Here is a 24,426-nt window from a genome sequence, read left to right as displayed (position 1 = left end):
TTGATTGTTTGGTTTGAAAAAGTGCTGTCACAATTATCCAAAGCCCAAAGTTCTCATTATGTTTATTTTGCCCAACCAATAGTCCAAACATCGAAATGAAAATACAAAATATTTAAATAAGTAAGATCATCAAAAGGAAGAGCAGAAAATCACGATGTAGCGATGTGATTTTTAATATGATAAAACCCCTTCAGTACTGTGGAAGGGGTTACAAAAGTAAGATGTACAACAAACCACAGTAATATGTAAGAAGTGCCAGAAGACTGTGAAGACAACAGAGGGCAATACAACAACCTTATTTCACCACCTCAAGCAGAAGCACCCGGCCAAGTATGATGAGAGCCAAAAATCCCAAGAGGAGAGCTCAAAAGCTATTGTAAGAATAAAACCAAATACATCCTTCAGTATTTTATCATATCATCAAGAATAATATTATTGGAGAAATACCCTGAAATATAAGGGAAATGGTTTAAGGGCCACATCTATCCACACCTAGCTGGAACCATGAAATGTTTTTGCATAAATAATAAAATAATTGACTAATTGTTTCAGTTATATTAGTATATGCTGTTGGGTTGTTTAATTTATAACAAAACATCCTCTTTGTATGTTGTGTATGCACAAATCTAAATTTATAAAGTAACTGGTAACTAAAGTTGTCAAATAATTGTAGTGAAGTAAAAATATTTCCCTCTGAAATATAGTGGAGTAGAAGTAGAAAGTGGCATGAAAAAAACCCACACAATTGTGCCTCAATTTTGCATTTAAGTACAGTACTTGAGTAAATGTATTTCGTCACACTGCATTACGAGGCCTAGCTGTATACCATACCAAAGATCAAGTGATTTTAATAGACCTTCTTGGTGGCAGACATTTTGACACTTCATAGGAGGAAAAGCACATGTGTATTTAACATTAATGATAGCTGTGTTTTAAACTTGACACTACTAGTTTTAATGCAGGCTTTGCTACACTAAAACTGAAACCAAAAATGCATCATCAGGATCTTTTTCTCAGACTTTAGAAAACTCCTCCAGAGCCAGGCTGAGTAAACTCCCCATGCAGAGTAAGCTGACCTTCATGTGTGAAATCAGTGGTGTGCACCTTTAATATATCAACATCACAGTTAGGATTACAATGTCGACATCACTTGATTCAATTGACAGATGTAAATTTTTGTCTGAAAGCAGGTTTAATTTTTTGAGTACAACTTATAGAGGAGCAGTCATTTAATAATCAGTTCCAGTATGGTATGCTACAGGAACATGAAGCCTGTAGGTGGTGCTGTTTTCTTACTCATCCGGTCCCTCCAGTCACAAAATGTGACCCACGTGTGTCTCTTATTGACTTTCAAAGGGAAGATTACAGCTAATTTATTTAAATAAACATACATGTTACCCTAGAGTATGGTGAAAAACAAACATTTTATGAATAGAACTTTTGCTTTCTGTCACATCTGAGCATGGAAACAAAGGTTAAGCTTATTATTTAAATGCACCCAAAGCTGCACTCTGTTAAATCAGAAGGATCACGGGATTTTAGTTTTATAAATGATGTCTCCCAGGTTGCCTCTCCTCGGGACTTTCCATAAATGCTACAGTAGGCTAAGGATAATGACTTCATTGTTTTGTTTTTCAACAATTTTTGGTGCTGTTTTAGTGGTATAATATTATTTGCCCAGTAAATCTTGATCAGTTTCCCTGACAGTCTATTACTGGAAAAAGGTAATCTTTAATGTTACATACTACACCTCTGAGGTTAGACAATTTTTTTATTTTATTTTAGACAATGCCTCTCATTTTCTCAGTCATACTGGAGCAGAATATTCTCATATCTCATGCAAAGCACCCAGTGAATGCTTATGGTTACCATAAATTAAAATCATTTATTATTATGGCAAAATATACCTTCTCTTAAAAGTTAGCTTGGCATTTAGTAATACTGTAAATAATATCTTGTGATAATGTAATTAAAAATTATTGAAATTGAATTCTCAATATAGACAGCATTCATCAACATTACCAAAATACTGGTTTATGTGCTCTAATATTCCAAATGTGACCAAACCTTAAGATTTTTAAAAAATCTAATTCTTCTCTACAAGAGCTGAAAATCTTGAGAAGGAGCAATGGCCTTTTTTATATGTATATGTGTTCATTTATAGATTATAGTTCATATTTAAATTTGACATTAGGCCTTTAAATGAAAACAATGTTCATTATCTCCTTTTAATTTCAGCATGTGCAACTCATTATTCTGTAAAAGATTCCCAGCCCACTTAGCGATTGATTGCGTATTGCTCCCTCGCCCAATTTGATGGAACAGTCTCTCAGACACACATTTTAAAAGTACACTGTCTCTGTGGTTTAATGTGATCATGTGCCTCTGATGCAAAAACTCGAATGTGAACGATACGACCAACAATAGTTTGTGGTTCAAGAAGGAAATAATGAAATCTTACTTCTTTCTTCACAAAATTGGCTCTGCTTTGGTGACAGGACACATTCATAAAAATGATTCATGTTAAGGTAGAGCTGTGATAAGCAAGCTTTAATGAGCAGATGACAGCCGTAGCTCATTACTCTCAGCTCCGTCTGTGACACTGGTTTACATTTAATACCCGGCTCACATTTAACATATACATTTGTAATCTTTATGACATGATTCTGGCTTAATTCAGCCTTCACAAAATAGTTTAAAGGACCACTGGCACCGTCCCAGGCCTTCACTACCTGACATGTGATGGATTCTTATATAGGCTACTGTGCGCAGTCACATGCACAGAGCACAAGACCTCATGATGTCCCAGGGCTGCTTCTCTCTGTGCTTTGCCAGTTTCATGTGAGCTCAATTTCCTTCAACTATTCTATTTGGTGTATTTTTTCAAGCCCCCATTTTTCTATTTGAACAGTCCATAAAAGTCAAGACGAATGCTCTCTCGTAGTAACTTGAAACTGTCTTTTGAACTCTGCCCAGACTGTTAGAAGAGAGCATTATCTCTGAATGAGATAATTATAAGTTTCAATTTTCTAAAGTAGAAGGGTCTCATATACAGGTTATTTGCTGGTTTTCTGTCAGATTTGTGGTTCAGAGATGGCAATAACAGATAGCTGACTGGTTGGTCCAGACTGAAATAGCTTGACAATTAACTTTTAGATGGGTTGCCATGACATTTTGTACAAACATTTATGGTATGAATCCTAATAACTTTGATGATGCCTCTCAGTTTTCCTTTAGCGCCACCATGAGGCTGACATTTGTGATTTTGAATGAAATGACTCAACTATATTGCTATGTAGCAGTAGGGAGTTAGAAACTTCATTTCTCTATATAACCTGTTATATTGTGACAAAATAAATCTACCTACCTACCTAAGATTGCCATGACACATTGTCAGAATCAGAATCAGAATCAGAAGGAGCTTTATTGCCAAGTAGTGTTTTACACATACGAGGAATTTGCTGTGGTGATAAGGTGCTACACGTAGACAAACATACAGTCAACATAAATAAATGTAGAAATATATAAATATGGAATGGAAGAACAACGTGACAGATATATACATGTGCATTATTAACAACAACGATCAACAATCAACAACGAATATGTACGACGTGCCAGGTCTGTGCCCAACACGAGATGAAACAGTATTTACATGTGCGGAGACATTTGTATCATTTGTAAGGGGGGAGTGTCAGTGGGGGACCCGGGCCTTGTTAATAAGGCTAGCTGCAGACGGGAAGAAGCTGTTTTTGTGGCGAGAGGTTTTGGTCCTGATGGACCGCAGCCTCCTGCCAGAGGGGAGAGTCTGGAACAGTTTGTGTCCGGGGTGGAAGGAGTCAGCTGCAATCTTTCCTGCTCGCCTCAGAGTCCTCGAGGCGTACAGGTCCAGAAGAGAAGGAAGATTGCAGCCAATCACCTTCTCTGCAGAGCGAATGATGTGCTGCAGCCTGCCCTTGTCCCTGGCAGCGGCAGCAGCGTACCAGGTGGTGATGGAGGAGGTGAGGATGTACTCAATGATGGCGCTGTAGAAGTGCACCATCACTGTCTTTGGCAAGCTGAACTTCTTAAGCTGCCGCAGGAAGTACATCCTCTGCTGGGCCTTCTTGGTGAGCGAGGTGATGTTCAGCTCCCACTTGAGGTCCTGGGAGATGATGGTGCCCAAGAAGCGGAAGGAGTCCACAGTGGTGACTGGGGAGTCACACAGATCCACCTGCTGTAAATACAGATATTCACGTCTCAGGTTAGCAGGCTTACTTTAGCATTTAGCTGACATTTACCTCACACCTCGCTGCTAGCATGGCAGTAGACTCCAGTCTTGTTTTAGACACATCCTCAGCAGTCTTAAAAGGTTAACAATGCAAGATTTGCTGATTTTTGTTCTAAAATTTTTACTTTAAATTCTACCATGGAAAGTGTGGTGTGCGTGTGGTAAAAAGACATTTTTAGAGAATGAAATTTATAGACCAAAGTGCCATACTGTAGCCTCCTAGCAAATATCATAAAACAGTGATTCTGTATTTCCTGAAACAGAAGGAAAACAATGAGATTCATAATATATATCATATGTCAAACATTTCTTGTAACTCCAGATTCTGTAATTGTAATGTACACACTGTCAATGTATAAACATATTAAAAAAGGATCTAATAAATTTGTAATAGTTTAAAAAACTCTAGTGTCCAGACATTATGCGAGTGAATGATTATGAACAATCCTGTGACAAAGGATCTGAAAAATACACCCAAACATACAGATTCCTAAAGTGTGAGAATCTGAGTTTTTTGCTGCTATATTACAGATGCCCTCTTTTAAACCTTGATTAAGCAGATGTGGGCTGCTATCACACTCTTAATTTGACTACAATTCTATTTAATCTAATATCATTTAGCTTTACGGTAAATTAGGAAATGAAATTAACATTTACTGAACATTTAACCATCATCAATAACAGCTTTGTACCACGTGATAGTTTGGCAACATGTGATAGCTATGAAAGTTTGCCCTACCAAAACATATATTTGGTGTTAAAATTAGAAGGAAAGTAGTTATAGCTAGTAGCATAGTAGACTACATGATTTGACTTGACTGGGTCTTAAACAACAGGCCAGAGAAAACAGCAAGAAGTGCCTTAAAGGATCTGCTCCCTCAGCTATAGAAACTTATAAACCACTCTTGAGGAATTATATCTTTTTTATTCTCTGTCAGCTGTCAGAAAGTACTGCTGCTATGAGATTAAAAGCTGTCAAAGAGAGTGTGTTTGAGAGACCAAGAAAGAGAGAAATAATATCGCCGCCTCTCTCAAAGGGTATCTTATGCCTGCCAGATGCTGGTTGGTCAGCTGATTGGGTTCACATGAGCTGCTGGTGGGACTCATTTTAATCAACAAGTGCAGCAGTCTCATGTCTGAACTCCTGCTCCTTCCTACCAAACGGCCCGGCCCACCCGTGCTTCCTCCTCCCAGCTCTCTCCCGTCTCTGGCAGACTCTCTTGATGTTTTATTTTCTGGCTCAGAAGACCACCACCTGACCCTATAGGCTGAAGCTGACATGGCTCCAGGAAAGGAAAGTAATGGTCTTGACAACTATGAATTTGCAGTAAGTATAACTTCATTTTCTACAAGGAAATGTTTTGAATAGATTGCTTACTTAAAATGTTCTAGTGAAGCTACTTCTGATGATTGTTAAGGTTAAACTAAATAATTTTAACCACTTAGTCATTCTTCTTTTTCTTTTCTACCAGTAAATAATCATATAAAATTCTGTGATTCACTTTTAAATTATGTGAATGTAAGAACATCCGGATTATATGTTTAACTGCTACATGGTGATTCATCTCTCCTCAAATCACTGAACTGGATAATACATGCGTTGTGCCGTCTTTTAGCACCAGAATAGAAACTTGATGTTATAATCAGTTAATAATTGACGCCAGATAGAATAGCCAGAAAAGTAGCGTCATGGATACATATGAATGTGTTTGTTTACATTCTTGCTCCTCCATGCTTAAAATCACATTATTGAATAGATAAGTGACATGCTGTTTAGTCAGAGAAACAAAAGCATTTTTGTGGTTTCAGTCCAAACCTTAATTATATCCAAAAGTGATGAAACTTATCTGGATATTTGTGAAATAAACAGAAAACAAATTTTGCTCTCCAGTATTTTTAATCTATATCTGATTAAGGAAATAAGGAATTGTTTTCATCCTAATGTATAATCTCTAAATTTTTATGGCTATAAAAGTCATGAGCTAATTACACTTACTAGGGATTATCAAAATGAGAAAGTTTATGGGCGTCTCACATTTGTACTGGTTGAGAGTTTAAACATGTCAAAGCATTCCATTGTTATTGTTGGTGTAAGTTTGGACCCAAATAACAAAATGACTACTGATTGCCACAGTGCAAAAAAAATATCTGCTACATGCCATCATTTAATATGCATTATTAACCGATCTCTATCTTCCTTTCTGTCTGGCTAATTGAAGCATGAAGGGCGCTTCTGTGACCTACCTGACACAAAACATGTAGAAGAAATGGACACGTCATGTCACATGGAGGGACACAGCAACAAGCTTGCATATTGTGTAACAGATGTACCTCCCTGGTACCTGTGCATCCTTCTAGGCATCCAGGTACGTCAGCGAAGGGGTTTTAAGATCATGTTTGACAATATGTCTCCAGTGATTTCCTAATCAAAGGCCTGTGTAGCATAGCCTCTGATGCAAAGCAAACAGTGTCACATGAGAGCTTCCATTTGACACTTCCTTCGCGATTGGTTAGACCTGGTTCATTTATGTTAGCGTGTGTGCGAGTGTGAAATCTGCTTCAGTCAGTGAGAGTTTCTTTTATGCATTTAGCAGCCTCAAAAGTCCTGACAATTCACTTTTGACATTTTACTTTTTAACATGTTAGATTTACAATTTCCTTTTCTACTTTTACACTAATACCATTACAAAGACCATTTCTACAACTACCATGGATCATTCTAGTACACATCTAGTCCACAGACTTTATAGATAAATATACACTAATGTTCAGTGTGCTGTAAACATGCAAATATCAGTTTATGTTTGGATGATTCTTTAGCCTGTAACTAAGGCAGATTACCCCCCCCCCCACTGCACAGAAAGTACTTTAATACTTTGTTAATATTTTCACATGTTCGTACATTAAACATAAACTAAATGTCTTCATATTTTTCCCCTGCCTTCGCTCTCTCAGCACTGTTTGACTGCATTTGGAGGTATCATCGCCATCCCGTTAATCTTGTCTCAGGGGCTGTGTCTGCAGCATGACGGTGTCACCCAAAGCCACCTCATCAGTACCATATTCTTTGTCTCTGGTATTTGCACTCTGTTGCAAGTTACCTTCGGCATTAGGTAAGGAAGTAAAGGGGAGTTAATAAGCAGTAAGGTCTTTGTAGAATGCTGGGCTGATAAATGTCTAGTTTAAATTGAGATGGTTGCAATAGATTTCTTGGATCTCAGGATAATTTACATTCATTCTCACATGAAGTAACACTCCCGTGCGGCCAGACTGGCTGTATAAAGACAGAACAGAGAGGCTGGGACAACAACAGGCAGAGGGAGTATGACGTCATTCTCTGCTCAGGACACCATTATCCCACTATATAATTACAAACAGTTGTTTGCTGCTATATTAATGTTCAGAATCTCATATACAGAACCTTTAACAGAAGTCAAGCAGAACTGCAGAGTTTATTAAAGTGGAATTAACTAAGCGACTTCTTTTGATTAAACAAGCAGAACAGAGAAGCTTCTCAGCTCAGCAGTCTTTTAAACTATGAAGCCTGCCAAAGTTAGTGTGCAGCCTTAGCCATGAACAATATAACAATATTCTACTGTGTTAGTGGGCACAACTTCTATTCAAGGATTATCAGATGGAAAGCAGAGCTTTTACAGTAAGATGCTTTCAAATGTTGAGGAATTTTTAGCTGTTATGAAAGGAAAAATTGGGTAAGAGAATGAATTACATATTGAGGTACCTTACTGATATAATAAATTGTAGCTAATTGTACTTGGTAGTATTGCCATAGTATTTCTATTTAGTTATCACATACAGGTACAGAATAACACAATATGATATGATACAATACGATGCAATACAAAACCATTCAATGCAGCAGAATCTGATACTTTCACTTCAGTCTCATGTGAGGGCAACATGTTTAATGTTTGCAACGACAGTAACCAAGAGGGAAAAAAACAAGACCAGCAGCACGCATTTCACACATAATGTTAAAGCAACTCAATGTGAAGATTCTCTTGTGTGCAGTGACATACGTACACAAAGAAGACTTGAAATGATGTAATGGCCGATTTTGCTCTGGAGAACTATTAACTTAAACCATGTTTTGTTGCTCCGGACTTGTACTATGCTTATGCAGACCCAGTCTGGCTGAATATCAGTGTCACAGTAGGATTAGGGAAGGAATTTCCATCTTATTATGCTTGGAATCTAGTTCTTGCTAAATCCTCATTCCCCTTGTTTAGCACCACTGGTGCTTTCTTGTCTCTCTCCAAATAGCTGGAAGTCAGCTGTAAGGAAAATACTCAGTCTATTTAATGGTACACTGTTCCAGAAAAGCAAAAAGAAAACAACGCTAATTATTTGTGTCCCTTAGAGTGAAAACATTAAAAACTCCCATCAAAAGAGATTTGCTTGCTACGTGTCTTTACCGTTCCCTTGAGTTTTCCATGTTTTCCACAAAAATACTTTTGACTATTCTGACTGACTGACTGTGAGAGTCTGTTATGCATGTTGCACTGTAAAATGTTCAGTTCCGTGTTTGCTACGGTCTGATTTGAATCGCTGACAGTCAAGTGAGCAGCATAATGAGGACATAGCAGACGACTTTAACTTGGTTAACCTCTTGTACAGGAGTTAGCCTTCATGTGATTTAAATTAACCATTTTATCATATGTGAGTGAAAGAAACAGGACTGTAGATACAGATAGGGACTCTTGAGGTGGGAGAGGAGATACACTTAAAGCAAATGTAACTTTTTTATTGCTTTTCTTAACTTTGCACTAAGGTGGTTGATTCACTTCTCACACCAAGCTGTCTTGCACAACATCTGACATGATTATATGTAATGATGTATGACCTGTCAAGAAATGCTCCTGTCCTGATGTCATATCTGTCTGGCCCCCTTCTCTTAATCGCCTACCTCCTGACAACATCTTTATTTACAGACTGCCCATTCTACAAGGTGGTACATTCACTTTGCTGGCACCTTCCATGGCACTGCTGTCCATGCCAGAGTGGACATGTCCTGCTTGGACCCAAAATGCCAGCCTAGTCAACACCTCCTCCACAGACTTCATAGAGGTGTGGCAGAGTCGAATGAGAGCAGTAAGTAAACCATCTGACCTTCGTAATCACAACTCACAGAGTGAGACAGACTGAAGATGTATCACTCAGATCTGGAGTTCCGCCTTATCTCCACAAAGAGTTTTATTATATTTTAACTCATTGTTTTTACAGCCTGCAATTTTAACGTTTTGGTTCAGTGTCACAGCTCTTGCCAACCTTGTGTCCAGGCAGCTGTTTTCAGTGAAAAGACAAAATACATCACCAAATGGCAGACATGCAAAGTTAGCAACTAGCTGGTGAACATAGTGGAGGATATGGCAGCTAGCTAAGAATCATAGCCTATATATTTACTAAAACTTAACAGACATAATATAGTACATACATTTGTCAGGCCACTAGAAAGACATGAGTAGGCAACTGTTTGCTAACATATTAGCCATATCAACTTATCAGACCATATCAAATAAGTGTATGATGTTTGTAAGTGGACAAAAAACAAACAGATTATTACTACTTTAAGGTAAAACACGAAGGTCTACTTTACTACAGCTGCTCTGTGTGAAAAAAACCCACCACATTAGCCTTCCTAACTTGCTGGTAGCTAATGTTACTTGCATTAATTATAACATTTCTATGTTGCTAAACATTTATATGTTATTATATATGAGAACTTTCTCCGATGTTGCTGCTGACTGATTCTTTAAAGACTTGCTGGTTTGAGCTCAAACAGCTATTTGAAAAAGGATGGCTCTATGCTCACAGCAGTGAGTGCCAAAAGGGATAGGATGGTAGCCTAAACATGGAGAAGTTATTTATTAAGTTTATTAAGCTATTCAGAGGTGTTTGTTCATGACCAACAATATAATGTAATTTTCTATGTTTGTGTATTTGATTTAAGTAGCTAGAGCAACATTAGCAGCTCAACCCATTTTGCTTGTTTGATTGCTGTGTAATGGTAACGTGATGTGTGCACATTTCATGCTAGCTTGAACTCTTGCTCCTGTGTGTATAAACCATGGATTTATTGTAGCAGATAACAAGACCTGGATAAGGGTGCCGCTGTTCAGCTTTGCTACGAATTTTGCCCAGTGGCCACTTGTGGTATTGTAGAAAGAAATTCCCCTGAGCCCAAAAAGCATACCCAAAGGCCACCATTTATATTTGTAAAATTTTTCCTCAAGTCAATCTGATTGAAAAGTCTGTGACATTGTCAGAATGTAAAGTCTATGGGAAGAGTAGAAGTCGCTTGTGGTGCCTGCCGTGATTGTTGAGGTTGTGTAGCTAGGTGTGGAGGAGGAGCTGGATCCATCAATCTTAGATTACAGCATTTGTAATGGACAGTGGATACCCCAGCAGAACAGTACCAGTGGTGTGAACAGCTGTTTAAACCATCTGTTATTTGCACATGGTATCAAAAATGTGATGATGATATATTATTTTTAAAGATAATGACTTATGTTGATTTCTGGTAACCGTTGTAATAATAGCGATGCCACATTTTGACTGTCATCTTACATGTGTGTGTCTTCAGCTACAGGGGTCCATTATGGTGGGCTCACTCTTCCAGGTGTTTGTTGGTTTCTCCGGCCTCATCGGCTTCTTCATGTGCTTCATTGGACCTCTCACCATTGCTCCCACCATCTCTCTCATTGGACTGTCCCTGTTTGACTCAGCTGGTACCAGTGCTGGCAATCACTGGGGCATCTCTGCCATGTGGGTAAAATTCCCAAACGGTGTCTTTTAGAATTTGGGTGATTCTGCTACAGTACAAAATGCAAATGCAAAAATGAGTACTCAGACAGTAGACAGTTTTCATGTCTGCCATAATATTCTTTTTTGAATTATAATATAACTTATTTTTTACAATAATGTCACATGTAAGCAATAGAATAAGCTCTTGGCTAAATGGAAATTACTGTAAAACAGAGTTCATGCCAGTTTAATGCATTTTTGCCCAACAAACCTGTCTTATAGATTATGTTAAATCTGCTTGAACCCATGCCCAGAGGGCAGCCACATTTTAAAAAACAATAATAGACTTGAAATCTGTGTAAAGTCTTCTAGGAAATCTAGGAAAGCCTATTAAAAGTTCCAGGCCAAAGAACCTGCTTAGTTGTCCTACTTTGTTTCATGTTGGTCAGATCTAGACTTTACAACAAAGTAGTGGTGTTGTACTTAAATTTAATGCTGTTGATTTTATATTGTGAAGTAATTTCTTTGTCTCTGTCTCACACAGGACCACAGCACTGATCATCCTGTTCTCACAGTACCTCCGTCACATACCTGTACCATTTCCTACATACAGCAAGGATAAAAAACTGCACACCTCCCGTGTCTATGTTTTTCAGATCCTCCCTGTATGTTTAATAAGTTGTCTTTCCTATTTGCCAGTAAATTTTCGTTTGGATCGAGATTTATGATTTATTAAATTTAGCCTTCTTAGACAAGATAGCAAAGGTGATTTTTCCCCTCCCATATCCCCAGGTTCTGCTTGGAATCACTTTGTCTTGGCTGATCTGCTACATTTTGACAACCTACAATGTACTTCCTTCTGAACCAGACCGGTACGGTTACCTGGCCCGCACTGATCTAAAGGGAGATGTTATAAGCCAAACTCCTTGGTTCACTTTTCCATACCCAGGTAAGAGGCTGCCAAGCTATGATCTAAAGTGACATTTTACTTATAAAAGTTAGAAAAAAGGTATCACAGACTAAACTTACAGTGACATTGTGTTTTCTCTTGTTGAATCCAAACTTAGGTCAGTGGGGGTTGCCGACTGTGAGCCTGGCAGGGGTGGTTGGCATATTAGCCGGTGTGATCTCCTCCATGATAGAGTCTGTTGGGGACTACCACGCTTGTGCCAGGCTATCTGGGGCTCCACCTCCCCCCAAACATGCTATCAACAGGGGTATTGGCATTGAGGGACTGGGCTGTCTGCTGGCTGGAGCCTGGGGTACAGGAAACGGTACCACTTCATACAGTGAGAATGTCGGAGCCCTCGGTATTACAAAGGTAAGATGAGCCTCCGCATTGGCTAGAAAGAGTTTATCTGGAAGATCTTTACTCAATCTGATACATTTGTAGATAAGCATAACATGGATATATTGACGTGGCACTACTACAGACAGAGGCCTTTTCTTTTTCTTTCTTTTCTTTTTGAAGGTTGGCAGTCGCATGGTGATAGTAGCCAGTGGAGTCTTGATGGTTGTCATGGGTATGTTTGGTAAAGTGGGCGCTGTATTCACCACTATCCCGTCACCTGTGATAGGAGGGATGTTCATGGTTATGTTTGGCGTCATCTCTGCAGCAGGAGTTTCCAATCTTCAGGTACACACTCTAAAACACTGAGCATTTTGGCAAGAGATTTTTTGTTAATCAACCTTAATATTGTATGAAAATAAAACAATACATTTCTCCTATGTTTTTCCCCCTCATATTTTCAGTATGCAGATATGAATTCGTCTCGAAACATCTTCATTTTTGGCTTCTCCATGTTCTCTGGCCTGGTCATTCCTAACTGGATATTAAAAAACCCAACAGCTATTGCTACAGGTACATGAATAAAATGTCACTACACAATTTCCTTAAACATAGCATACTTTTACTTAATATTCTTAACTGAACTACTTTCATTGTGTTTTGTTCAGGTATGGTCGAACTCGACCAAGTGCTGCAGGTACTTCTGACAACCAGTATGTTTGTAGGAGGTTTCTTTGGCTTTATACTGGACAACACAATTCCAGGTATATTTTCCATTTTATATAATTGTAAATTTCTTTATTTCATTACTATTTTATTATGTTTAAGTAATCTTAATCCTCATCTATATTAACTCATATTATCGTATTAACTGCAAAATTACATTGTAAAAATATGTCATATAATGTTGGTAATTTGACGCAACAGAAATGTCAAGTGAAGAGTCAATACTAGCCAAATAATGTATTCCAAAGCAGATGCTGTGAGTGACTGACTGCTGCGTGTCAAGTGATTATCACAACAGTGAAGGGATAGATATTCAGTGTCTGGGGCATGGTAAATGATTTGGCTTGGGTTAGATCAAGATTACAAGGTTACAATAGGGGCTCGCTGGGTCATCACTTGATAGTTAAACACAAACGCTAGATTATAAAAGAAAAAGCGTTGTTAAAATGTTAAAATGTTGCTTTGCTGATTTATATAAGCAACCGATGTTTTTTGTGTTTTTAACACAAATAATACGAAGGCAGTCAGCAATCTCATTCCTCCAACAGGCTGTAATAGTATGGTTTAACAACACATTTAACACGTGTCCAACAGGATCAAAGCATGAACGAGGCATCCTTGCCTGGAACAAGGCTCACGAGGATGACTCCAGCAACACACTGGAGAGCGGAGAAGTTTACAACCTTCCCTTTGGCATCAGTTCTTACTTGTCTTCTTCACCCTGGCTCCTGTACATACCTTTCTGCCCTCCTGGTGTGCCCAGCTCCCTGGATAGATGCGGGGCAGATACCAATGCCCTGGGGCCTAAGCAGCCACTGGGACAACTAGGGCCTTCACAGACCATTATTGGAGTCGCACTGTGAGTGGTCTACTCACTTCATCACCATCCGAAGGCAGCTCAGTTTGGACCTCCTGTCCTTTTGTTAAAGACACTGTACTGTGATAACATGGTGCAAAGTATTTCACATGATTTTTTAAAGTGATATTTGCAAATTACATCTTGCAAGATTAATATATGGACATGGAGACATTTTGTATTCAGAGTTTATCACTGTTCAGTATAAACAATGTCTTTTTTGGTTTCAAGCTTGATTTTTAACTTGTTCGATCTTATCAGTTTTAGATTGCAATCACAGCCAGGTGCTAGTGAACACTGTGAATGTAAGTAGATCCATGATGTTTGTTGCTGCATTCAGTATATAAATCCAATGTATTGTTTCATGTATATACAGTCCCTCATTTGAATTAACTTTCAAAATTTGAATAATTGCATATTGCCTGCCAATATACACAACGCAACATTCCCTCAGTGCACAAATCAGGAAACCCCACTGATCTGGATTTTTAAAAATAAAAATAAGGTTTTTCTTATGTGCATATTAAACTGAAACACAGAGCCATTGTTCAGCAACACCAGTATCCGTTCAGTTTGTCCCTGTCAGATCCTGCTTAATGGCTTTGTACAGACTAACAAAAGACTCTGCCCACACATCTCGCTGGTGTTCAGTAGTGGAATTGACCATCTGCTGGGCAGTGTATGCCATGGTCAACAGGGTGCGCTCAAAATCGTCTTGATGCAGGTGACCGATATTATTTGAAAGGTCAGAGATGAGCCTAAATATGTCTGTTAGCTTCCTGGGAATGATCTCCTCACAGATGACTTCCAGGATTCTTGTCTTGTGGAGGGAAGCTAGCTCAGCTTCTTGCACTGAAAACTCTCCACTGGCCCCAAAGTGTACGCCAGCCAGCAGGATCTAGTAGATGACAAGAAGAAGAATACATTCAGTGTTCATTATTAAGGTTTATTTGCTAGTTTTACACTTCAATGACTTATTTACAGATATATTTGTCTCACCTCAAATAATAGATGAACATCATCAAAGGAGTTATGGAAGGTAGGGTTCCCAATGTTTGCCACCCCTCTTTTTATTCTGCTTGCAGCTGGGAATAGGGCTAGTGGGTAAAGAAAGGCAGACAGTGAGAATGAGGGGTGGTAGAAAAGTAAAATTTCCTTTCAGGTTCCATCACATGTTTTTGTCTTTTGTGATTTACTGCTATGCACCCAAAAGGCTTCTTAAATCTGTTGAGTTGCAAATCCCTGTAAAGAACAGATAAACTCTAAACTGTAAGGTTCCATGAAAGACAAGGTTTTACTGGGGTACTGACGTTCTGGCACATGTGAGACCCAGGTTCAACAGGCTCAAATTGTGACATACTGCAGTTAATTTGTGAAATGCACACTGTGCATATCAAACTCTATGAACTCTGACCTTATAGATGACTTTTATCTGCAGGTGATGAGACATGACCTCAAACTTCAAAGGCAGCAGAAGAATCAAAGGTGGAGTAATGCACAAATTATACAACAGGTTCCAGATTACTTCAACATGCAGCGTACAGGGTTTAGCATTTCAGATCCATTCTCACAACATTCCTCATTCCCATGATTCAGACCAGGTTGTTAACCACAACAATTCTTGTACGGTCATAGAAAAATAACAGGTGAAAACCTTTCCCCTAACTTGTGCGCATGAGGAAATATAACCATTTTGCATTTGCAAAGACATTCCTTGAATACTATGCAGTGAGATTACTTAGGACTACTAATTGAACACAAACAGAGAATTTGTTTACCAACCCCAATAAATATGTTTAACTTTCATGGACAAGATGATTAATAACAAAAACCTACAGCCATGCCAGCGGCTCTGTGAGGCTGTGAGCCAAGCGGGAATCTTCCGGTCAGACCTGCATTCTATTGAATGGCCAGCAAGGGGCGATTCTTCTGGTTGCAAAAAGAAGTCTGGTTCCATTACAAATAATGATAAAATGACCCTACTTCTCAGCTGATTTATTACCTCAGTAAACACTTTTATAATCAGTTCATGGTCTCAATTGCTAGTTTCATGTCTTCTTCAATACAACATGATGTTTATTAGTATTATTATGGTTCTATTTAGAGGAAAATAGAGCATAAAGCAGAGTATGCTTCAGGGTGGGACTATCTGTGATTGACACGTCGTTACCATGGCGGCTTGTCTATCAGGCTAGAGTGACTTGTACCCACAGCACTGTGTACATTTAACCAGGGCTGTTGAAAATGCTTCAAAGGAGCTGGCTGTTCATTTACTCTGGTGAGTAAGTTTTTTTTAAGCCTGTTTTTCTCTAGTCAAAATTATCATCCCAGTTAAATAACAGTTAAAGTGAATTACAGATGCACCTAGCTAAGCAACGGAGCGTTTGGCTCCACAGTCTCGTCCAGTGCTGCTGGTTGCAAAAAATCAACATGGTGGCGCCCTAACAGCCAATCTCGAAGCTTCAAAACGGCAGTCCACAAACCAACGGGTGACGTCACGATGACTACATCCACTTCTTTTATACAGTCTATGGGCTGTACAGCAGTGCTTTGAGCGAACATGCTTACATGCTGAGAAAGCTACAATTCCATACTACATACAGATTCTCTAAGCAGGTTTTTAGTTTGTTGTTTGTTAACACTGGAAAAGGAAATGGGGGAGCTACTCACAGCTGGGGGGTGGTGAAACAGCTCAAAACAAAATCTTGGAAAACAAAAAATGAGTTTGCAAAAGTTTTGCTAATTTACACTTAACACAAAGTGCAGCTGATGAAAAAGCCATAGACCACCATTATAAAAGAGACAGTAAAACACTTTAAAAGACACCTAAAACAGCAAACAAGCTCTCTTTCTATTATGTATCCATAAGGGTTTTGTACCTTTAAAAGTCTACTGGCAAACCCCAAAGCATTTTTGACTTATGCACTTCCGGCATCCAGTTCCTATAATAGATCACTGGTATTTGGTCAGACACCAAGGTATTGGATGAAGTGAAATTTTGACCTGATAATAGCTCTAGATCAAAAGTTGGTTCAGTTCAATTTTTCTTGAGGGCGACATGGAAATCTGTACCATATGTCAAAGAGTTGTCATAGTTGTCATTTAACACACAATCACATGATGGCACTACAAGTTATAAAGTCATTAGGATTCATTTTTCTGGGGACCATGAATGTCTGTACAAACTTTGGTACCAATCTAATGTAGGATTAAAATTTAGACCTGGGCCAGATAAAAGTCTGAAGTCCTCTTCCAACAGTATATGTTGAAATATTTCACTAGAAGTGAAAACTTTGACCTGCTGGTGGCCCCAGAGGAAAAGTCAGCAGATCACTGAAGTCAGAGGGATTGCTCCTCTGGGGAAAAAGAATGTCTGTACAAAATGTTATGGTATCTGATAGTTGTTGAAATTTTTCAATCTGGACCAAAGCTGTGGACACACCAACTGACTGACCAGACTGACATTGCCATCCATCAAGCTACGAACATAGCTAAAAGGTAAAGATAGATGGGGCCGATAGAAGGAAATTGAGACCAGAGATAGATTCAGACCTCTGTTTTCACTTACTGTCCAGTATGTCCAACATTCTTTGCTGGCTGGTTTTATTATTGCGTGTAAAGTCTGGAGCTCATGCAGTTTACATTTCATATGGTATATTAATCTCCAGGTGATTAGTTCCAGGTAACAATGTTGAAAAGAGGAAATCATACAGACAAAATGCCACCCTAGCATGCAGAACTGTAGACAGTAGTAGAGTGACTGATAGCGTTAAAGACTGGACTGTGTTGTTTGATGTCATTTTTAACCTGCAGCAGTGCAATCAAAACCATTAAACCTGAACAGTTTAGTCTGGAGTCAAGCCTGGAGTACAGACGTTGTGACCAGCTCATAAAGTATTTATCATTTGTGGGATAAAAAGAAAGAGAGAGAAGTTTGGAAACACACTTAAGAAATCCATTAAATGTCTAAGCCAGAGTAAATTACCCAACTGCCAACTCTTTCACTCCTTGCCATCCACTTGTTTATGTCAGGCTCAACATGTGCAACAAGATGATGATATTTTAATAGTCTTCTGCCAGATCAATAATGGATCAAATAATCCACACAAGTCAGTCATAATGTTTGGATAATGATCTTCAGTTAAATAAGGCCAAGTACTGTGTATGTATGTGCCTCTGATGACTCCAGCTTTTTAAAGACAAAGTGCTCCTTACTGCTGCTTGGATTTCATCCTTGAATTTTGACTCACATTTCCTGTCAATGGAGAAATGTCCATAGCCGAAACCAGAATACTGAACCATCAGAACATTTGTACCACAGTCGTCCGCACGTGTTAATTTCTGTTCATGTCTGTAGTGTTTTTACAGTGAGTGATCTCACCCCCTGATACGAAAGGAATTCTATGGCCAGAGCAGGTCTGAATTTCTCCGCGGTTTGTTTTTTATTCACTCTAGGAATATGAGTTTCCTCTCTCAGACCTTTTTTGGGCCCTCCCATTGTTTTCATATTAGAAACAGGTGCAGAGGACATAGCTAGATGTGAAAAAAAGAGTATTTATCCTCCAAATGTGTATCAGATTCGCCTCTAAATTAAATAATATAAATCAAATGTAAAGGTGTTACTAAGAAGATGGGCTAATCAAGACAGAGCAGTTTTTATGCATGGAGGGGGATTGCAGTAAAATGTCTGAGATAAATGTTCTTATGTTTAATCCACATAATGAGGTCATTCCTGTTACAAAACTATGCTTGTACAATATTTTATTAATTTGTTTTCAGTAAAAAAATCCAGAGTTTTAAAAGAAAATAAAAAGATGAGTTTTCCTGGTTTAATATTACAATACATCTAAATCAAGGAACAAGGAAAGCTACAGCCAGGATTTAATCACTGCACTCTAAAAAAAAACAAACTTAATTGAAAAGATGTACTGACACAAAATAAATAATTTACAAAATGTTGTGTTGTCATAAATTCCCCTGTAGCCCGGACTCACAAGCAAAAATGTACAACCCACCGTCAAATTCTTATCATCAAATAACATTGACACTGCTGCTAAATATTATTTTTGCTCTGTGAAAAAACACGTTGATACAAAAAAATCTCATAATAAAATCCTTCTCTTTCAGGAACATACACAAGTTGAACTGTTTGCCAGTCTGCTTAAAAATACTGAGCTTCAGTTCAAGTCTTACCTTTAGTCCGACGTGGCGTGACACCTGTTTTGATGCAGCAGTAGAAAATTCCGACAATGGCCATCCTCCAGGGCAGCATGGTGGCTTGCTCACTCTTACAATGTTAGTTGCTTGTAACTAGTGCTGGCCAGCAGTGCTCTTCTGTTTCATTTCTCCCCTTCTCTTCACTGTGCATCTGCAGCCTGACATAACATTGGACTGAATACCTTCTTTATCATTTGTGTTCTCTCAGTCTGTCTCTGCTCAAGACTGTTTTCTCTCCTCCTCCCATTTGATATCCCTCTCTCTCTCTTTCTCTCTCTGTGCGCCTCATAAGCCAACTCTCTTTTCATGTTTTCAGCTGGTTGTCATCAGCTCACAGACACACTCCTTTATAAACCCTTCTGCTTCTACCATTTACAGGTATATGTTGATGACACTTCTGTGTTCTTGTCCTATCAGCAGCATTTTCATCTGTAGCATCAGAATTTCTCTTTGGGATTTGTGTTTCTTCTCTTCATTTGTGTTTGAAAAGTTTTCCTCTTTATCGTCTGAGTGCTTCATACAGGACTAACTTCATGTGCCCCTATCTTTCAGTCAAACGTAAAAGCTGTTTTTTTAATGCAACTTACACTTGTAGAAGAACTCACAGGAAATCTCAAGGGGGAAAATCACAAAAACTAAACTTTTCTCAATGGGGCTGTTGCATGTCTACCATTGCAAGTGAACGGACCATCTAGCAAAGAATGAAGCACAGAGCCGGGGGTTTATGAACTGCAGCGGCTGGTTATGGGATGACTCTCAGGGGTGTAGAGCAGCCACGGGTGGTGTGGTGATTGGCCTACCAGGAGAGGGAAGCGCAATGCCCAGACACACACACATACACCCAGAAGACAGATAGGAAACAGACAGAAACAGGGGGAAACATGAGAAACACTAGGAGCTGAGGTGGCAAAGCCAAATCATGACATTTGATACATTTTGTCTGTTGAACGCACATGTTGTAGCTTTCTTTTAAAGAATCTGCAAGTAGAAAATGTGATTTACCTTGGCTTCTCATTGTGGGTTGCAGAACTGATCATGTAAGAGACTATGTTTATTGTCCTCTTGGAGCAGTGTTTGTGGACCTGTAAATTCAAAGGTGGTTGTGTTTTCACCAACAGCATGCGGGTTAGAGCGTATGTGACAGTGCCAGGATGACCACCGGCAACCAGCACGGTTTGTGTTCCTTCAGAGGACAAATGTGGAAAGTTCACACTCCATGAACATGAAACTCAGCTAAGTGATTATTTCTAATTATACAATGCACGCACCCCAAGTTCTGGACAGAAAACATATGCAGAAACCACAAAGAAAGACTTTGTTCACTGCTTGGCACAGTTTGCCTTCTCCACAAGCCTTAGGAACAGTTACCAAAACTGTAACCATATAAAATAACTTTTATTTGTTTGAGCACTATGTTAACATTAATTTATTTTTGTTTGGGCATACTGATGCCAACATGTGAGCACAGCACACAGTAACATTTTCTAGAAGTCATTTCCATACATCTGGCCCACAGGAACCCAGATGTGTTTCAGAATCGGACAAAGCTGCATCTCAGACTAAGATGTGGCAGTCGTGCAGCTGCAGAGGAATGCAGACCCAGAGTGTGCTGAAACTGGCAAGACAACTGTGGCCTCTGCGAAACCTCCAAGAACTACAGCTCAAGAACTTGAACAAACATATTATTCTTTCAACGGGCAAATTGAATGAAAATGTTATTCTAGGCTGTCCCTCAGATAATTTCCTTTCTTAAATTGGTGTACTTGAGTGACTCAGAGGAGGATGGAGCTCTGTGTTGGGAATGGGTTTCTATTTTCGATTATATTAAATAAGACCTGGTCAGTGAAAATTGGTCCATAATTATGATCACTACACCTTGATGTGTATAATGTCAGACTTGAACCTCTTCCTTAACATAAAGCCAGTTGGTAGCCAGAAAAATGAATCCTAAATGCTGAAGAGAATAAAAGGTAAGAGGAGGACAGGATATGGCTCTGGACTGACAGCAGTGACACAACAGAAAAGTGGATACATAAGTGTCTGAACTCTATAGCTCACATTTATGGCTCACTACAGTGTAAGTTCTTTAGTTTTTACTGTAACATATAGAATAATGAACAGTGGTTGGCAGAATTTAATTATTTACTAGTATATGTAAGTAGATTATTGAGATATTTACACCTATATATTTCCACTTACAGAGTGAAACAAACTTTTTTTGACAGCTGTCGTTGCCAGTGACTTTACAGATTAATACTAACTTGTGACCAGTTTATAAAATATGATACATTGCTGAAGATTGAACCCAACAGTGCGCCAAATAGATAAAATTTGCTCCACATTGACCAGCTGCAACATTAAACTGCTGGTTACTCATTAATACACAAGTAATTTTCAGTATTAAAATATATAATAATGGAACACTGACAGGGGCTATTTTTCAGCAAATCCAGTACTTTTACTATTATTACAAATATGCTACTTTTGACATAAATACGTGCTATAATGACTTCACTTTTAAAATTTAAATGCAGGACTGTGACTTTTAAAGGAGTATTTTTACACTAATGCTGCTTTTACTTAATTAAAGGATCTATATACTAAATACATCAGTGGTGAAAGAAGTATCAATTTTCATACTCAAGTAAAGGTACAGATACCACATGAAAAGTGTTACTTAAGTATAAGTTATCCAGTATAAACCTACTCACGTAAAAGTAAAAAAGTACTTGGTTTTAAAAATACTTAAGTAATCAAAAGTACAAGTACTACACATCAAAATCTACTGATCTTTCCAAACGCAATCTATCTTTTTAAATTCACTCAAGACAGGTTTGAATACAGCAGTGTAAGTTATAGTGAATCACAATAAGGAAAACTGAGTTGCAAGAAGACAAGTGGATATTTCCTATACTGTAGGGAGGAAGTCTGCGTTATTGCTCTGCTGCTGTGGTAGTATCCCCTTCAGACGGTCTGACAGACACAGAACCCCATTTGGGACTTTGGGTATGTTAAGATGAGTCAAGGAGGTGGAAACCAAATCTAACTGAAGCATTTCTCAATATACATTCTCACCAAAAATCCACACATGTTAACTTCAGCACCTCTCAAAGTGCAGCTCACAGTCCCAAACAGAGCAAAGTTGACTTCAGTTTTCAGATGTTTATATTGCAAAAGTCTCTGTGACTCACAGTGCAAAAACAGAGCTGCTGCACAGTCACACCTGACACCACAATGCTCTCACAACAATCCTCCCTCTGTAAGAAGCCTGAATACAAACCTCTTCTAGAAAAACCCACTGCTGGTTTGAACAGACCTCAGCGCACTAACTCAGACCTCATAAAGTCTGATAAGACTGGGGACCAATCTGCTGGGTCATTTGGTGCTGGCAGCAACTGTTCCATTAGGGTCTGAGCTGCTTGAATCTGATGCTGGCTGTACATCTCTGGCTGAGCTCGTACTGGCTAAGGCTGGATGTGGATCAGCTGTGCTTATACTGGTTGACTGGTTGGGGTCTGTTCTTGTACTGGCTGATGATCCAGCATCTACAGACAAACTAAAGCACAGCACCTGTAGATGATGGATATTTTCTATATATTAATGGTATCAGCTGCATCAGGCCGATTCATTCAATACATTTTCAAATATAAAATACTATTTAAAAAATGACTGGGCTGAAAATGTGATGCTTATTATTAACTGAGCATATTAATAATCAATGTGAATCCACTGCTTTCCATCATCCAGAGTTGTAACTAAACTTCACTGTCTTGTTTTTAAATGATGTATGAGGAGTGCCCTCACATCCTGTCCGGACTGGTCCCACTAATGTTTCTTGCTCAAATGCGTAAATTTAATTTCTTGCACGCGCATATGAAAGTATTTCCACGCGCAACGTTATCGTCTTCCCGAGCTGCAGTTTATAAACATCGTGGCCCGTGATCTACATCAAACTTGGAGAGGAGAGAACATGGTTCCTCTTCATTTCTCTCTTATCAAAGTTTTAAACATTCCCGTTTACCTTTGACAGGAAAGTGAGGCGGGGTCGTCCAGCTCTGCTCTGGAATATCACTGGCTGAAGTTGATTTGCGCCGAGTCGGCTTTTTCAGTTTTAGCCTACATTTGCATAGGCTACTAATACCATTGTAACGAGGTCCCGTGCAGAATATAACAGAGTAAAAAGTCGATATTTGGCTTTGAAATGTAGCAAAGTGAAAGTAAAAAGTTGCAGCAACTAAAAATAGTCAAGTAAAGTACACCGAAAAAACTAGGCTACTTAAGTAGCTTGTCGATCACTGAGAGGGAATGAGTGAAAGTGAGGGGTTTTTGGACATGACACAGGAACAGGACACAGACCTTTCTCATGGCAGGCACGTCAACGTGTTACACACAGGTGTAACTAACAGGGCTAATTAGGGCTGCATTCCTTTTGGTCAGGGTCATAGTGTGCATGCTGGCTCACTTCATTTCACTTATCCTTAAATGCAACGGATAACGGTATTAATGTTATTAGTAACGCTGGTGCCTTTCCTGCTATGACAAGTCAAAATGTCTGTTGTGAGAAAAAGGAGAAAACTGAAAACATTTGTCGAAAATATGTGATATAAAAATATCACACATTTTTTGTTGTCTTCACCCATTAACCTACCTTTGAGACTTCATAATTCCCAAAAGAAAAAGCTGAGATTTCCCATTTAACCTTATATACATTTTATTAAGTAGATCTTAGCTTGTTAGAAATACATGTTGGTCAAGCTTCAGCACTTTTTATAAATGATTTGCAAGCAAGTATGAACAAAACGCAAAATATGTCCATCCTGTCATCTGAGATATTTGCACTTTCTTTTCTAAACAAAATCTTACAACAAACTGTCAAACAATACTATTTGGTCTTCATTTGTTCATAAATAAATCATACAAAGATTTGATACTATGTGAAAATAATTTGTTTATTTTCATAAAAGGTGGAAATGAGGGTGGACAATGGCATGACAGGGTGGACCTTTGCATGACAAGATGGACAAAGGCTTTAATGAGTGAATTAGAAGACAACACATAATTTGTTAAACAACAGGAAACCTTTCAGCATTATAAAGAATGATTTTTCGAAACATTGTAGTATTAGATAAGTCTAAAAAAACACAGAGTTTACAACAATATGGCCCTGTGATTAAAAAATCTTCCGATCATTGCCAAAAACACATCATGCCACTAACTTTTTTTAGTATTATTAATTAATACTTAATTAATTAATTAATGGTTTTGACTTGGGGGAAAAAAACGTGTAATTTTAACAGACTGAATGAT

At 38.6% G+C, this 24,426-nt stretch overlaps 2 protein-coding genes across 2 annotated transcripts; one reads left to right on the top strand and one right to left on the bottom strand.

Moving 5' to 3' along the window:
• The first annotated feature begins 5,546 nt into the window (after positions 1 to 5,546).
• On the top strand, positions 5,547 to 14,362 carry slc23a4 (solute carrier family 23 member 4). The gene is made up of 12 exons (XM_046037688.1): positions 5,547 to 5,597; positions 6,490 to 6,636; positions 7,226 to 7,383; positions 9,220 to 9,379; positions 10,872 to 11,053; positions 11,577 to 11,697; positions 11,825 to 11,981; positions 12,100 to 12,353; positions 12,504 to 12,668; positions 12,785 to 12,893; positions 12,989 to 13,084; positions 13,641 to 14,362. Exons 1-12 carry the CDS (start codon positions 5,550 to 5,552, stop codon positions 13,907 to 13,909), a joined length of 1,866 nt encoding a protein of 621 aa, XP_045893644.1. The 5' UTR covers positions 5,547 to 5,549; the 3' UTR covers positions 13,910 to 14,362.
• On the bottom strand, positions 14,051 to 19,231 carry LOC123961901 (protein FAM180A-like). Its single transcript, XM_046037689.1, has 3 exons — positions 19,096 to 19,231; positions 14,902 to 14,999; positions 14,051 to 14,800 (listed from the first exon to the last, which is right to left on the bottom strand). The coding sequence occupies exons 1-3, from the start codon at positions 19,172 to 19,174 to the stop codon at positions 14,471 to 14,473; spliced, it is 507 nt and encodes a 168-aa protein (XP_045893645.1). The 5' UTR covers positions 19,175 to 19,231; the 3' UTR covers positions 14,051 to 14,470.
• Positions 19,232 to 24,426: the final 5,195 nt, after the last annotated feature.

This window comes from Micropterus dolomieu, linkage group LG22 (assembly GCF_021292245.1).
Source record: "Micropterus dolomieu isolate WLL.071019.BEF.003 ecotype Adirondacks linkage group LG22, ASM2129224v1, whole genome shotgun sequence".
In the NCBI taxonomy this organism is placed as follows: Eukaryota; Metazoa; Chordata; class Actinopteri; order Centrarchiformes; family Centrarchidae; genus Micropterus; species Micropterus dolomieu.
The sequence above is the reverse complement of the archived record's forward strand: the minus strand, read 5'-3'. Positions and strand labels throughout refer to the sequence as shown.